Source organism: Nelumbo nucifera, chromosome 1 (genome assembly GCF_055504915.1).
Source record: "Nelumbo nucifera cultivar China Antique chromosome 1, China Antique-T2T, whole genome shotgun sequence".
In the NCBI taxonomy this organism is placed as follows: Eukaryota; Viridiplantae; Streptophyta; class Magnoliopsida; order Proteales; family Nelumbonaceae; genus Nelumbo; species Nelumbo nucifera.
Window position 1 is genome coordinate 161,732,392 of NC_142649.1, and position 15,584 is coordinate 161,747,975.

Genomic DNA, 15,584 nt, shown 5'->3' on the forward strand with positions numbered 1-15,584 from the left:
TCGATAGCAGTCCCCTTCCACGTCTTTGAAGAATTGAATTTAGAGATCAAATCAGCCTCTCACAGCACATCCCCACTATGTGTTGGTAACATCTCCCGAGGATGATATCATCATTTCTGATATTATCATCAAGAGATATTCCCAATACACAACAGGATGTGCTGTGGGACGTTGTGGGGGGCAATCTTGTTGGGAGCTGATTTGAACTCTTGAATTTATCCAAATTGACTCCCATAGTTTCCATATGTACATCACCACCATATGTACCCAAAAATATGTATTTATATCGCTACCAAACGCAGCCTAAACTGATCACTAAAAAGACAGAAGCACACTATTTTTATACATACAGCTACCTAATTGCTAATTTTTTATTTATAAGAAAATAAGAATAGAGAAAGAGAATGGATTCATTTGGTGACATGGAGTGGGTTATGGAGTGAAGCTCGGCTTATCAAAAGAGGGGCCTGATTGGTCCGACCAAATCTGTCACCCGGAGGAATCGTGGGTGAAAACAGGGTATTCTTCCTTGTTTCATGAAAGTTAGAAGAGAAGAAGGGTGAAAAGTAAGGCTAAAAGCTGAAATGGAGGAAGAGGGGATTTTCGATTTTGCCAAAACGGGAGGAAATCAAGGAATTGTCTCGGCCCTCGGGGCCCAAACAGAAGAAAGTGTGTGAAAACGACAAAAGTGCACCGCCAAAAAGATGGGGTGGGAATTGGGGTGGTGGTGGTTCCCCACTGTCCACTTCCCAATTCCCATTTCCCATTTCCCAATGGGGATGATGGGCCGGGCCCATCAACTCAACAAAAATTGGATTTTGTTGACCGGCGGTCATCGCAAGAGACACGGGCCCACCCACCCAACGTAGCGGAGCCGTAGAGTTTTGAGATGTATGTGTTGGTGTACTCTTTCAGTCGAAGAGTCTTCTTAGTTCTTGCTTGTTCCTTCCCCTTCCGTCAAATGCGGGAAACATGTCTCTTTACTTCACTCTTGTCTTTGTCCGGAATATTGGAAGAAATAGGACGGCCACGGGCCATCTGCCCTTCACTCTGCCCCATGAATCGTCGTCAATTCCTCGTCTCCGCCAAACTGTCGGTCTATCTCTCTCCATTTTACGCGAAGAATCGGCAATTCCTCGACATCGCTCTTAATTTAAGTGAAAAACGCCAAAAACAAGAAAAAGGATAATCAACTTCTTGCACCACCCGGAAATCGAACCCGGGTATGTACCGTGGCAGGGTACTATTCCACCACTAGACCATTGGTGCCTGTTGCTCTCCAAACTCATAACGTTTATATAATAACGAAATTAGTTAAACTTAGTACATTGTGAATAGCGCAGGAAAATATACAGCTCCCATATGGAAATTGGAATATGGTTTTCTCAATATATTTTGGACAATGAAAAGGATATAGTGCTCAAACCCCAAATGGATTAGCCTCACTAGACAATGTCTAATGTCTATTGCTTCAATGATCATGTGACGTTTCCCCAAACGAGACCTAGTCACGTAGATACAAAGTTTAAGGCCATGAAAATTCAAGTTTAAATCCCTTGTTCCAAGCTCAGTCAGCTTGTACACCTTTACACTCTCAACTGAAATATTAGGTTGCATTTGGAATCAGTGTAAAACGTTAGTAATGTATACTTTCATTGGTGATGTTTTACACTGAACTAGAAAGTGACCATTGCTTTTTTGAAAATAGTGATGGGTGGAAGAGTGTAAAGTTTTACATTGATTATCGATGTAAAACTTTAGAATTGATTATCAACCTAAAACTACACTCCATCCAAACACACGCAAAACTGAATTGGAATATAGTTTTGCGCCGATAATAATTATACCCTTTTTTCAAACACATACAAAACATTGTTTCTTGATTTACATCGCATCCAAATGCAACCTTAATAAGGTATCAAAAAAAGTTATAAAAGGGTCACTGTTATTTGGGTTTTCTAAGGACAAAAAGAAATCTTTTTCTCCACTTATTTTCTTTCTCTTCTGCTATCATTCTTGTCCTAAGTTTAAGAAAGTGCAGCCCATGAATCTCTAAAATGGGCAAGAATTAGCCCACCATGCCTCTTGTTGAATCCATGTTAGATGTAAGATATTTGTTTAGTGAGAGGGAGTGGGTATATGAATTAACTCAATTTTTCTTTTTTAATTTTTTGAGACATAAAAGAACATAGTCCATATTAAGTTTTGATTATGCTTCTGGACAGATTGCATGTCAGCAAGCATTCAGCACATAGGGCAAATATGAACATGGAGAAGGTTGATTACTGATTGGTTTGCCGGCCAAGACCATTTTTTTTATTATTATTTGTTGGTTGAAAATTGAAGCTCTGAAGCTGGTGAATATTATAATTGAGATCCATGCTTTTACTTGTTTGAGTTTGACCCAGATTGTTGAATGGATGGGTGAGCCTTTTCTAATCCTCTCCCTTTACTGCCATTCTTAGCTAAAGCTTGAAAAGTTAATTGGCTGGTATTATATATGTGGTTTGTATCCCATGGAAACAGAATTGGTTTTCCGTATTAGTACTCTCTCTCTCTCAAAGTTATTGGTGGTCACATGGCAATTGGCAATATGTTTTAGCTAAAATTTGCCATGTCAATGTGGGGATTTTTTTTTCTGTCTTTTGGGTTTCAAACCATCTTTCAACGAGTCAGGATTTCCTACCGTAACCAATCATTGTGTGACAGGTATCCAAGATTCAGCATAGGGCCTGTTTGATTCACAGGAATAGGGGTTTGGAATCAGAATTGGAATGGATTATTCCGATTCCAACTGTTTGGTTGGGCAGAATTGGGATCCCATTTCCATTATTGGTGGAATAGCATTAACCTATTTGAGGGAATGGTCACTCCCTTCCCCTACCTTGGGAATGAAATCACATTCCAACTGATTCAAATTCTCATTCTGAATCCTGTCTGAACCCAACAGACTATGAAAATAGATCATTCTGATTCCAATTCCAACTGGAAAGTGAACGGGCCCGGGCCTATAGTTACTCTAACATATACCAATGGCTGGCATGCCATGGGTTGGTCTTCACCCTTCCATTCAAATGAATGAAGAGTGAACGGAGACAGTAAGAAGATCCAGAAAGCAGCCCGTCCAGACAACCTTTCGATGGAAAAAGATCCATTGAAAGAAAAATAAAGCAAATGGAAAATTTAGGCTTGCTCAACGCTTGACAAGAGGTCTTAACCTGTGTTCATAAGCCCAATAAAAATTTAAAATTTACCATAAATTAACGTGGGATTGGCTGTATATGTGTTCATGTTTGGGCCGGTTTACTCCAAATTAATCGACCGGTTAGATGGGCCGCAGCCCATGCAATCCTAAAGATGTGAGATCATTTTCTTTGAAGTAGACCAAGGTTGATAGCCATTGCCTTAGGGCCTCCATAATGCCATTAATCACTCTTTCGAAAGGACTACACTTCTAACAAAAGCTGAGTTTCTTTCCAACCACACCATCCACAAGAGACTGCCAAGGGGATAGCAGACCAAAAATATCTTCCTTTCCTGCCCATTCCAGCAACTTTCCACTGCAGTAACAAAGCCTGAACTGAACCTGGCACCCATCTCTTGTATGAAATAGCCTTGAAGAAAAACATCCAAATCTTATGAGCAAAACTGCAGTGAATAAACAAGTGATTAGAAGACTCTTCCTCCCTGCATAAGGGGCAAAGGGGGTCTGGATCTGGAACATTAACCCCTTTTATTACTAATATCTGTTTAGTTAGGCACTTCACCTTTGAGGGGGGCAGGGGGCAGAAGACCTCCAGATGGCTTTACTAGGAAATGAGGGCACAACAATTGCGTCCAGCCCACAATAACAAGACTTAACAGAGAATAGGCCAGACTTAGATCATTTCCAGAATCTGGAATCTTGGGCATTGAGATTAACTGATTGAGATTGCAGAAGGGCCAAAAGTTCTGATACCTAGTGTAATTCCCAATCATTAAATTCATCCTGAATTCTGGAGTCCAAACAACTTTCCACTATGTAGGAATCTGCCACCAACACATTTCTGTTACTAGCCAACATATAGAGTCCAGGGAACAGTTCACAAAGAGGTCTATCTCCACACCAAGGATCCATCCAAAATCTGAGCCTGTTTCTGATACGAAGCTTGTACCTGATACCTTTTACAAAATGGGGAAGACCTTATAAATCCCTCCCCACGCACTGCAACCATAAGACTGAGAGGGAGTGTTTGAGTCCCAGCCATTTTCAAGTAATTTTCTTAGGAAAACATGTTATCATTTTAAGGAATATTTTTGTAGTCAAGAAAATACTGTGAGTTTTTTGAATTTCTAGAGAAAATTTGAACATTTTGTTTATCTCACTTCACTTTGCAAGCAACCAATGAAACCCAGAATTCCATCCAAGTTCCAAAAAAACGAAGAAATATTCAAGCATTTATACAAAAAAGTTATATGTTATTTAATTGATATCAAGGGAAAAGAGCAAGGAAAAGAAAGAAAGTATACGTAATAGGAAAATATAAAAGAAAATTATTAAATGCAATTCAACCAAATATAACAAAACATTGCATAGATTGCTTGGTGGCATTTGATCTTGTTTCATCAAACCTGAATGAAAAAGCAAAATTTTACCCAATTATAAACCTTGCCCCTAATAATCCTTTACAGGAAGTACCTACTAGAAACCAAATCTAATAGATATATATTATTTCTTCAGAAGTACCTCAATGAGGAGCTGAGGAAGGACAGCTTTGTATGGGCTTCTGGAACTTTCCGTGAACCCAAACTCTTCGCATGTGTTTTTCATTTCGCCGATTCACTGACTTAATGCAACAGTATTCCAGATCAAGCTGCAAATGAACAAGGCAGTTTACCATAATTAGCACCTAATAGGATGGAGATGAGAAAAAGCCTTTTGAGATTCCATCTCCAAGGACTGCCCCACTTGAGTTTTCTCATCTCACCTCATCCACATTTTATGGATAAAAGAGGCTGATTAAGCTAAAACTGTAAAATAGTTGCCAAAGAAATGTATTACTATTTAGGCAATAGAAGGCTTAGATGATGATTGTTATTAAATGTAATTTTCTTATTTTTTAAAGAAATAATTACCAATCCATAAGAAAATTAGTACCTCAATGAATCCTGCACTGACAAAAAGGTTCCTCACAGTATCCAAAGAGAAGAAATAAGAAAGGGTGCCATCAGAACGCATGTACTCTCTAAACCCCACTCTTCTCTCTGGCGGAAATCGAAGCATAGTCATATCATAAAGGCCTGACAACAGAAAGTTATAGAAAATATGGATCCATCATGCAATTAAAATTCTCAGAAGCCTAATAAGAAAAAATAATAGATCAATATTTGGTGGATATCTCCAGGCTAAATTATACTGTTTAGGCATTTACCGTAATCCCTGAATAAGAGAAGCCCACCAGGCTTCAAGACTGAAATGCATTTTGCAATGGCTTTTGGCATCTTTTGAAATGGCATGGCTGACAATGTGAATATCTAAAAAAGCATACAAGTTAGACAACTGAAAGTTCACATACTCATTTATCCAGATATAGTTAAAAAAGAAGAAATTAATGTTCTAAGTTTATGAATCAAATCTGATGAACATTGATGGAACCAGACAACTCACATTGCATTTGGACATGTAGTGTTTGAAAGAGATGATTAGTGTCTTTGGGAAGAAGCATGGGTTTTCGTGCCTCTGTTAGCATGTTTTTATGGAGATATAACCGCTTGCTTTCTTTCGAGGCCTTTGCAGTATTTTCCATCTTTTTCTTTTGCTATTGTTTCTTTGATATTTTGGATTTTGGCGATCCGGTGCTGCCTCTCACCCTCTGATGATTGTATTGAGACTCCTTTTTATTTTAATGAAACCTTTTCTTTTTACTCTTAAAAAAATGTAAAATACAGGCCTAGTGTCAAAACCAATGCTGTGCTGTACTCCTCTAATCCTATTCATCATTTGTTTGTATTTCCCAAATCAGAAGGAGAAATTCAGCAGTCACTAACTTGTTAATTAGTATAATTCCCTTTGTCTCCAATCTGTGTAAGGAAGTTTGGTTGCTCTCTCCTGTCAACTCAAGCTACCCAAACCATGACATCCTCGAACATGAGAACAGAAACTTCAACAAGCCAAGAGGAGCCCATCAATAAAACAGAGTGGTTACCTTGTCTGTCTTCCAGTAGTTTAGACATGAACCAACTTAAGACAGGCACAGCATCTTCAACAAGCCTCATCATCATCATTTAAGTCTTATCCCAACTATATGGGGTAGGCTGTGTGGCTCTTGTTCCCATTTTGACAGTCCGTTCTGTTTAATTCCATATCCATTGTTAAATGATTGGCACTTAAATCATTTCATTTCTCACTACTTTTTTGTCTACCCCTTACCCTTTTAGCCCTTTCAACTTGTATCAAATCACTTCTTATGGGTTCTGTTGATGGTCTTCTGTGCACATGTACAAACCATCTTAGTCTACTTTCTTTCATTTTATAACCCATTGGAGCTACTCCTAAGTTCCTACAAATGATTTCATTTCTCATCCTATCCTTTCTAGTTTTTCCACTCATCCATTTCATCATACACAGTTCTACCACTCATTTTATGGGACATGTTTCTTGAGAGCCCAACACCCTGCTCCGTACAACATAGCTAGCATTACAAACAGTTTTATAAAATTTTCCTTTCAATCCAACTGGTATTCGCCTATCACATAAAACTCCAAATGCACCCCTCCACTTTGCCCATCCTGCTCTAATTCTGTGAGCAACATCATCCTCAATCCCTCCCTTGTTATGAATTATTAAACCAATGTACCAAAAAGGTCACATTGAGTTATTTCTTGGTCTCCAATCCTAAGTGTATCCTGATTTGCACTCCTATTGTTATTAAATTTACATGCCATATATTATGTCTTAGTCCTACTTACTTTAAAATATCGTGTTTCTAAGGCATTTTCCATAAGCTTAATTTTACATTTAATCCCATCAGTAAACAACATGCACCATGGGACCTCCTCCTAAATATGTTAGTCAATTCACCCATGATTAGTGCAAATAAATAAGAGCCAAGTGTTGAACATTTGTGAAGGCCCATCATAACTATAAAAGTTGATGTCTCTCCCATAGGTGTCCTAACATTGGTTGTTGCATCATCATGCAGATCCTTAATTAGGTGTATATACCTATTTTGAACTCCTTTCTTTTTCAAGACCCACCATATTATCTCTCTAGGAACTCTATCATATGCTTTCTCTAGATCAATGAACACCATATGGAGATTTCTCTTTTCTCTCTAAACTTTTCTATCAATCTTCTCAAAAGAAAGATAGTTCCCATGGTTGATATCTTGGGCATACACACAAATTGGTTCTTTGATATACTTGTTTCATGTTGTACTCTTTGCTCAATTATTCTCTCCCAAAGTTTCATAGTGTTGCTCATGAGCTCAATCCCCCGATAGTTGTTACAGCTTTGTATATTGCTTTTGTTCTTAAATATAGGCAGCATATAACTCTTTCTCCAATCATCAAGCATCTTCTTTTCTTTCATTATCTTATTGAAAAGCTTAGTTAGCCATAATAAGCCTAACTCTTGCACACCTTTCCATACTTCTATTACAATCCCATTGGGTCCTAACACTTTCCTTTCATCTTATTTAGTGCCTCTTTCACTTCAATAGTTCTAATTTTACAAAAGTATATGTTATTTTTTAACACTATTTGTATTACTAGTCTTTCCTCCATAAGCATCCTTTACATGTCCATTTAATAACTTTTCAAAATACTTTTTTACATCTTTGCTTGATTTTCTCATTTTTTACCAATATTTTTTGATCTTCCTCTTTAATTCACCTAACATGGTTTAAATCTCTACCACTCGTTTCTCTCATCTTTGCTACTTGCTAGTTTATAGATTCCTTTTTCTCTCTCTTTAGTGGCTAATTTATGATAAGCTCATCATTTGCCTTAAGTTTAACTCCAATACCTTCTTTTTAACTTCCTTTTTATAGTTTTATATTTTTCCCAATTTTCCTTATTTCTAATATTTTTTGTCCATTCTTTGTAATATGCTCATTTTAATCTGATTATATTTTGAACATCTTCATTCCACCACCAAGTTTCTTTAGCATTTTTCCATTTCTCTTTAGTGGCTACTTTCTTTTTCCTTCTACTATCAATTTGTATCTAAATTGAGCTAATTTTTCTCCTTTTAGGATTTCCCACCTAACTCTTGGACACCTATTTTCTTCCCTATCTCTCTTCCATTTCCTAATGTGCTAATCTACTACTACTAATCTATGTTGTGTGGTTAAGCTTTCCCCTAGAATATCTTCAACAAGCCTACAAGTGCCTATTGATAAAATCGAATAGTAACCTCGTTTGTCTTCAACAGACTTAGGAATGAAAACCTAAATGTGGTCAACAGTGCAAATATTGCCCCCCTTGACTCTAAGGACATAATCTGCCAAAGAATGGGCTCAGAAATCCTTTCTTACTACCTGATCCAAGGGCCTCTTTTAGTTTCTCCCTTGACCTTTCAGAACCTTTAACTTGCATGAGATCACTCCTCACTGGTGCATTAATTGATTTTCTTAAGTTATTATTCCATTTTCATGTGTTGCCAATTGAGACTAAATCAACCCATCTTAAAAAGCATTTTGGGAAATTATCAGCCTGGAATATCCAATCAAGATGGTCCACCCTCTACATAGTAGATCACCTGATCCTGGCTTCTACAAAGAAATAGGAAAGGCTTGACTGAATTGTGTGTTTTCTTTATTTTGTTTGTAATTAATTCAAGAATTTTATTATTCTTTCTAAAGTATCTGGAATCTGATGGTGTGATATAGGTGATTATCTATAAGGGCCAATTATAAGTTGGCCCTTATATACAAGGTCATACCCCTTTCCCCTCCCCCAAAAGGAAAAAGGAAAAATAAACAAAAAACATTGAAGAAGAGGTTATGACGGAATTACAGAAATTGAAAATACAGAGAAGGATGGATGTCTAAGCACAGTTCTAGAAATCAATTTCCATATTTGGCCAAACAAAAGGAGCATTTCCTTGAAACTGTGAAATGGTTCTGGTTTGAAAATCTTTTCAAAGAATCAAACAGGCTTTTCATGGAATTAGAAAGATTTGATCCATGTAGAAAATAATAGATAAATTTGTCTTTCTACATAAACCGAAAACAGAAATATAATTTTTAGGTAAAGAGAAAAGAGAATTGTTCAGTTCAAATTGTCCTTCATGAAGAGGAATAAGACATTAAATAAAGCTAATTAACACTACTAGAGACCCTTGGCAACTTTTGAAATTGTCCATTGACATCTGCTAGAGATACACTTGTTCTCAAAGGATTTTCCTGAGCTCCATTTCCCAGTTCTTGTTCTTATTTGTTTCTTTCCTCCCTTTCTAGATCTACTAACTGCTGAAAATATTCTACTACCAATAACCTCAACCACTTTGGCTGCAGTGTTGTCCAGCCATACTAAACAATTGAATATTGGAACAGCCCTTGCAGGCCTCCCCTAGCTCAAAGGATTCTACTTTATTCAAAGCAGTACATATTGGTCATAGGACTACAACTTGCTCATGGTAAGTTTCTTCTCTTTTTCATTTCTATTCTCAGGTCTGAATCTCGTTCTCTCATAATCCAAAAATCCCTGATTCTCCCTCTTTTTCCTACCACATTTACTATTATGTCTGTGCCTTGAATTCTTTGTTATGACCTACTTCATCAATCCACTCTGAATTAAGTTGAGAAAAACCCAAAGGCAAAATTTCATAGTGGTTTGTGGTGGATGTGTAGGGCTTGGACCGCTAGGACCCGATCCATATTCAGCTTATGGGTCCGACCCGAATACGAAGAGTTATGTATTTTGGGGTTTTTCTCTTGTATACTTGTCTTTTGGCTTGTGAGAGAAGTCGAGCAACTTTGGGTGTATTTGGGGTTTAGGGTTCTGTGAGTGACATTGTGAGTGCAGAGCTCTATACCATAGAGCTCTATACTTCATCAATTGCTGATTTCATAGTGGAATTCTGCTCCTTCGCCCATGGACATAGGCTATAAGCTGAACCACATAAATTTGTGTGTTCTCTCTGTTTACTTCTCTTTATCTCTGTTTTACTTTCATTTTTGGGTGCCATTTTTTTCTTTTGAAAAAAGGTAAGGTAATTTTATTAACTGAATCAGAGAATACAAGGGGCTCTAGAAAAGGAGCAAATCGACTGAGATCAGGACCCCAAACTAAAGTACAATTCAAACACACTTCTGGACCTCATTTTTGGGTACCATTCAAATCTGTATTTCTAGGTTTTGTGCAACATTCACCCTAGTAAGACTTTTCTCCTTCCCGTCCTACATCACATAGATAACATCCAAATCATTTATTTTAATATAATTATTTTCTCTCTAAAACCATTCTTTGTTTCAAGCTTATATTATAGATGACTCAACCTTCTTATTTTCCTCATGAATTTTTTTTATTATAATTTGGTAATGTGCATAGACAACCAATGACTGCACAAATTAGGAGTAAATTGGTGCAAATAGAAAGCTCTAAAGGGACAAGGGGAAGACCAAAGAAAGCACGGTCTGAAGTGCTAAAAAATTATTTTAAGGACTTAAAAATTTGACAGAAAACATGGCTCTTAATGAAGCACAAGAGATGGAAAGGATTCATGTAACCAACCCTAAAAAGTCGGGATTAAAGCTAAGTTGAGTGGGTTGAGTAAATATATAATTTAATTAAATAAAGTCAATGTTTCACTATTTTTAACTCTTATAAAAGGATAACCAATACAATACCATAAAAAGTAGTAGATAAAACATAATAAAAAATATTCATAGCTAAAATATAAGCAATGAATGTTTTGTATACCATCTTGAAATGGTATAATCATTTTAAAAGCATCAGTCTATTACTTTATAATGATATAATTGTTTAAAAGAGTATGCCAATAAATAACCCATTGAATTAGAAAAGATGGTGCATATATGGGAAATCTTTTATTTAAATACCAAATCATTTATTAGTGCACTGGGTAGAGATTTGTTTTTTGAATAAGTTATAATTGGAATAGAACAATTCTTCATTTGGGAAGATGAGAAATATAAACCACATCAATCTAGACTCAAAGTGGCCATGGGCAGCATGAAGGTCCTTGGAAGGTTCTTGTATAAACTTATTAGATCTGCATAGATTTTGTTAGAGGATCTTTAGAATGTTTAGAAGCATCTATATTACCTATGGGGAAAATATCTTGCCAATATACCTGATAAACAAACTGCATGGAGTCATCCATATTAGGGTGATACATTGGTTGAAAACTTTGGCATTGTTTGCAGAATTCTCAGTTGATGAGTTGCTAAGAAACTGGAAGGAGATCGCAGAATTAGCTTCAGCTAAGAAGACATCAAACTCTTGTTGGATTCCTCCATCTCATGGCTTTACTAAACTGAATTTTGATGGCAGCAGTATGGGTAATCCAAGGCCATCCAGAATAGGGGGAGCAATAAGAGATGAACAAGGGAATCTACTAGCTATGTTTTCTGGACCAATAGGGGTGGGAGATTCCTTGAGGGTTGAGATACTTGCAGCTCTTGAAGGGATACAAAGGGTCAAGGATATGCATATTAATAAGCTGATCATAGAAGGAGATTCTGAAGTTGTGGTGAGCTGGCTAAAAGAGGATAACTCTAGGCTCTAGAATTACAACAATGAAAAGAGAAAATTTAAGTGGCTGACTAAGGACATTGAAATTCAATACAAATGGGTAAAGAGAAGTGCAAACTCATTGGCAGATGGTCTAGCTAGGCAAGGGGTGAACAGAAACTCTATATTTTGGGCTGTATTGTAATTTTTTTGGTGTTCAATGGTTGTACGGGAGCTAAGATTGTTTAGCTCCCTTGATTTGTAATTTTTCATAATCTTAATTCAATTCACAGTTATTGATAAAAAAAATGGGTATTAGTAACTTACCAAGGTGACAAAATCCACTCCACCAATGCAACATTGTCCTCCTTCAGAGGATATCCTATCCATACTCACTTCTTTATTCTTATTAGCATCTGAGAAATGTAACAAATACCATAAAGTCATACTATCCAGTATCCACATAGGCCATGATAGTTCCCAACAAAATCAAGGAGCACAAAATGAAAAAATACTGTTAGACATTGGGAAAGAAGTGCATCAGAAAGGATTATATTTTTCAACCTGATAGACAAAAATCGTTTGGCTTATGTGGGGAAGGTTTTCTGCAAAAATCACAGATCAACCACTTCGGAAATCCATTCAAAGAAAGATCACATAAAAATGGATGGAAACGATGTTCTATTGAGAGTCCATCAGTTGTACAAATAATATCCTTAGCCCTCTCAAGAGCCTCCATGCTACAGTCACATGCATAAACAGTAATAATCTGTTTTCCACTGCAGAAAGGAAAAAAGTTTTGGGAAAGGATATGAGATAATACCACATCTACAACAAGCATTAACTTACAACAGAAAAATGATATGAATCAAGAAAATAGGGATAAAACAACAAGGAAATGTTTAGAGTCAGAGTAAGAATTAGTGATCTGCTAAATCATAAACCATTTTGTCCTTATAATGAAAAAAAAAAAGTCCTTTTGCCTGCCCATTCCATTGCATTACATACTTATGCATACCTGGCGTACTACAAGGAGATAACTGGGAAAGCATAAAAGGTATTGAAGGTTCGCCAATAAGTAAAACAGGCAAAAAACAGTACAAGAGAACAATAGAGTGGAAAAAAGCCTAGATCAGGGCAACAATTATTGTAAACCTCTTATGATATGAAGAAGGCATTGTGCTGTATGGTTGCAAGTTAAGGTAGATGATAATTCAAAGGTGGCCATTAGTTGGTTTGAAGGGGCCTTAGATAATGCAGTATGACATTAGAGAGGCCAGAGTGAACATCTCTCTCAGGTGGATATGGAGGTAATGCTGATGGGTTGGCTAAATGAGGTGTTGGGAGATGTCAATGATTGGATGGATCAGCACATCTAAAGGATTCCATATGAGAGGAGGACCCAACATCCTTAAGGCTGGCCAATCTTGTGACTCAGATCAGAACATTTTTCTTTTCAAATGGAGGTTGTAAATGTGCTAATTTAGTGAGTTCCTGCTAAAAGTCATGTTCAATGGGTTTTTAATTTATTAGCTTAGTCGTCCCTTTGTACTTTTGTTTCTCCCTCCACTCCCTTCACTGATTGTGGTTTATCTGGCCGTTGCTTTGTATCTCTCATTTTTTTCTTTAAAAACTAGATTATTGAAGGAAAAAATCATTCACTTGCTATAGGAGATACCACATCATCAATCATATTTCACCTTAAAATCCTACAAAATTTGAAGTTCCAATGGGATTGAAGAGCAATAAAGTGACAACTTCTTTCCTCCTAAACACTTATTAATAGAAATGGATTTTAGTCCTAAGGTTTGAAGAAGAGAGGGAGAGAGAACATGAAATTAAAAAAAGAAGGAATAAGATAAGCATAGTCATCATAGTGATGGCATTACTCCATCATAAAGATCATTACCCAGTATTGGTCACAGACTCACAGCCATCCGGGATCTAGGGAGGGAGGGACTGGATGATAACTCCAAATGGTTGGGTTTGAAACTTTGAATCAAGGATAAGGATAATAGCTCCAAAAGTCAGAGTAAGGGCTGATGGAAAGAAAGAAAATGCAGCCATAAAAGGATTCCTGGGTTCATCTTCAAAAGATTTAGTTCAACCAAAGACTTATTCACACGGATAAAAATGTGTTCATGAAACCAACCATTTAATAAATCTCTCAAGGCCCAGGCCAACCAAAGGTAGGTTATTTCATGTAATTAAAATTGAAAGACCACAAGAAAGGAATTAATACAAAATAAACCAAGCACTAACGGTACCGTAAAATGGGCAGGACAGTGCTCCCATTCCCACATCCCACCTCCAAAACCTTGGAATCCGCATCACACGTGAGTAGTTCAGGAAATTCCTTCAACAAATACCGCCTTTCCTGCTCCCAAAAGTCAAAGCTTAGACAAACAGGATAGCATGAAAGTGAAAGATAAAAGTATATATTTTTTTCTCAATAAATCATTTATATAGAACCATACCCCCATTTCTGCAATACCAAAAGAACCCACAAGCAATCAAAATGGAGCCAAAAAGAAATTCCAGGAATTATTTGTAGAAATAAAATTCAATTAAAGCTTCAAAAGACATGAGACAGTAAAGACAACACGCATTGTAAAATTTAAGAGATGGAAATGGCGGAATTTCAGCAAAAAAAAAAATCGTAATAGATACGAGCCAAAGAACATATAGAAATCGTAAGTCGCACCTTGAAGAACCTCCCTGTAGAGTGGCGATTGTGGAAGCTCTTCCATGCTTCCGACTCGTTCGAAAGAGACAAAGATGGAGAGGGAGCAGAGGGATCGAAGGGAAGTAGATGATGTCGAAGAGACAAATCGTTCTCGATCTCTTCTCTGAGTTCCTCCCACTCGAAATCCTTGGAGAAATACTGTGTTTCTTCACCCATTTTACTTCACAGGTTAAGTTGAAGGTGAAGAAGCATGGCGGGGCGACGATGATAATGGGCCGTATTGGAAACAAGAAAACGTTGGATTGGAATATCTTATTTGTGAGGACCCATGGTTAAATTTGTTTACGGCATAAATACGATTAGATACCTTTATACAATTCGGAATGTTGTTGGGCTGGGCTTAATCTAAATTTGAACTTACCTGAGATCTTAATAAAATCCAATCTATATTTAGGTAAAACCCAAATTTTTAGGCCCAGCCCTAAACTAAAAACGCAAGCCCAAATTATGCAAAAGATCGGACTGAATTGGGCTCAGTTGAGCACAACCAATTTACAGCCCTACACTAAATACCGCCAAAAGAGAAACCCTAACGGTCTGTTTGGCTTTGTGCGAATAGGATGAGAAAATAAGAATATTCTTCAAAGGTTTCTACTTTTTCACGTTTGTTTTGAGCGAAATGATGAGATGCGATTAGAATTGAATTCTCAATTTTTAGGACACAGGGTCTCACCAAATAGGTGTGACCCCAATGTGAAAGGAAACAATTGCAAAAATTTTATCCAATGAGGCAAGTTAGTGTCATCTTCTTCTCAACCGTTGTCCAACCATATACTCACCGGTGCCATCTCCGGCGACCTTTCTCAGAGGTAAGCTCATATTTGGGTTCCTCTCATGATTTCCGTTCGTTTCTATACCATTTTTACCTATTTTCATGAATGAGCTCCCCACGAAATTTTCCCAACGCCTAGAGCCATCTATGGTTGTCCAGATCCAAAAATGCATCTGATCTACCATTGAAGACGTTTATTTTAACGCCGAAGCTCCAAATCTATCTTCTGGTATATGCCTTTTTCTAGATTTGGTGTTTTTTCTAGATCTATGTTTTTTTTTTTTAGATATGCTCTGTGTTATATATTTGTTTCAGAGTTGCCATTAGATCTGATGGTGTTGGTCTCAAATACATTTGTCTATGTTAGATTTCTTGTGTTTTAGATTT

At 37.0% G+C, this 15,584-nt stretch overlaps 1 protein-coding gene across 2 annotated transcripts; it reads right to left on the reverse strand.

The window, feature by feature from the left end:
* Nucleotides 1-4,397: 4,397 nt before the first annotated feature.
* On the reverse strand, nt 4,398-14,664 carry LOC104610070 (Methyltransferase family protein). Of its 2 annotated transcripts, none has more exons than XM_010276535.3 (8): nt 14,384-14,664; nt 13,947-14,056; nt 12,244-12,458; nt 12,007-12,095; nt 5,412-5,514; nt 5,138-5,280; nt 4,727-4,853; nt 4,398-4,611 (listed from the first exon to the last, which is right to left on the reverse strand). In XM_010276535.3, exons 1-7 carry the CDS (start codon nt 14,579-14,581, stop codon nt 4,728-4,730), a joined length of 984 nt encoding a protein of 327 aa, XP_010274837.1. In that variant the 5' UTR covers nt 14,582-14,664; the 3' UTR covers nt 4,398-4,611; nt 4,727. The 2 variants fall into 2 exon arrangements, with proteins under 2 accessions (XP_010274837.1, XP_010274838.1); XM_010276536.3 differs by having other exon boundaries at nt 12,244-12,284; nt 14,384-14,660.
* Nucleotides 14,665-15,584: the final 920 nt, after the last annotated feature.

Bases quoted from the DNA above. Each gene is read 5' to 3' on its own strand.
- LOC104610070 (XM_010276535.3), bottom strand. From the start codon at position 14,581: ATGGGTGAAGAAACACAGTATTTCTCCAAGGATTTCGAGTGGGAGGAA. The intron at 12,459-13,946 runs GTACCGTTAGTG...TCCTTTCTGCAG, and splicing joins ACTGTCCTGCCCATTTTACG to TGGAAAACAGATTATTACTG. The intron at 12,096-12,243 runs GTTGAAAAATAT...TACATTTCTCAG, and splicing joins AAACGATTTTTGTCTATCAG to ATGCTAATAAGAATAAAGAA.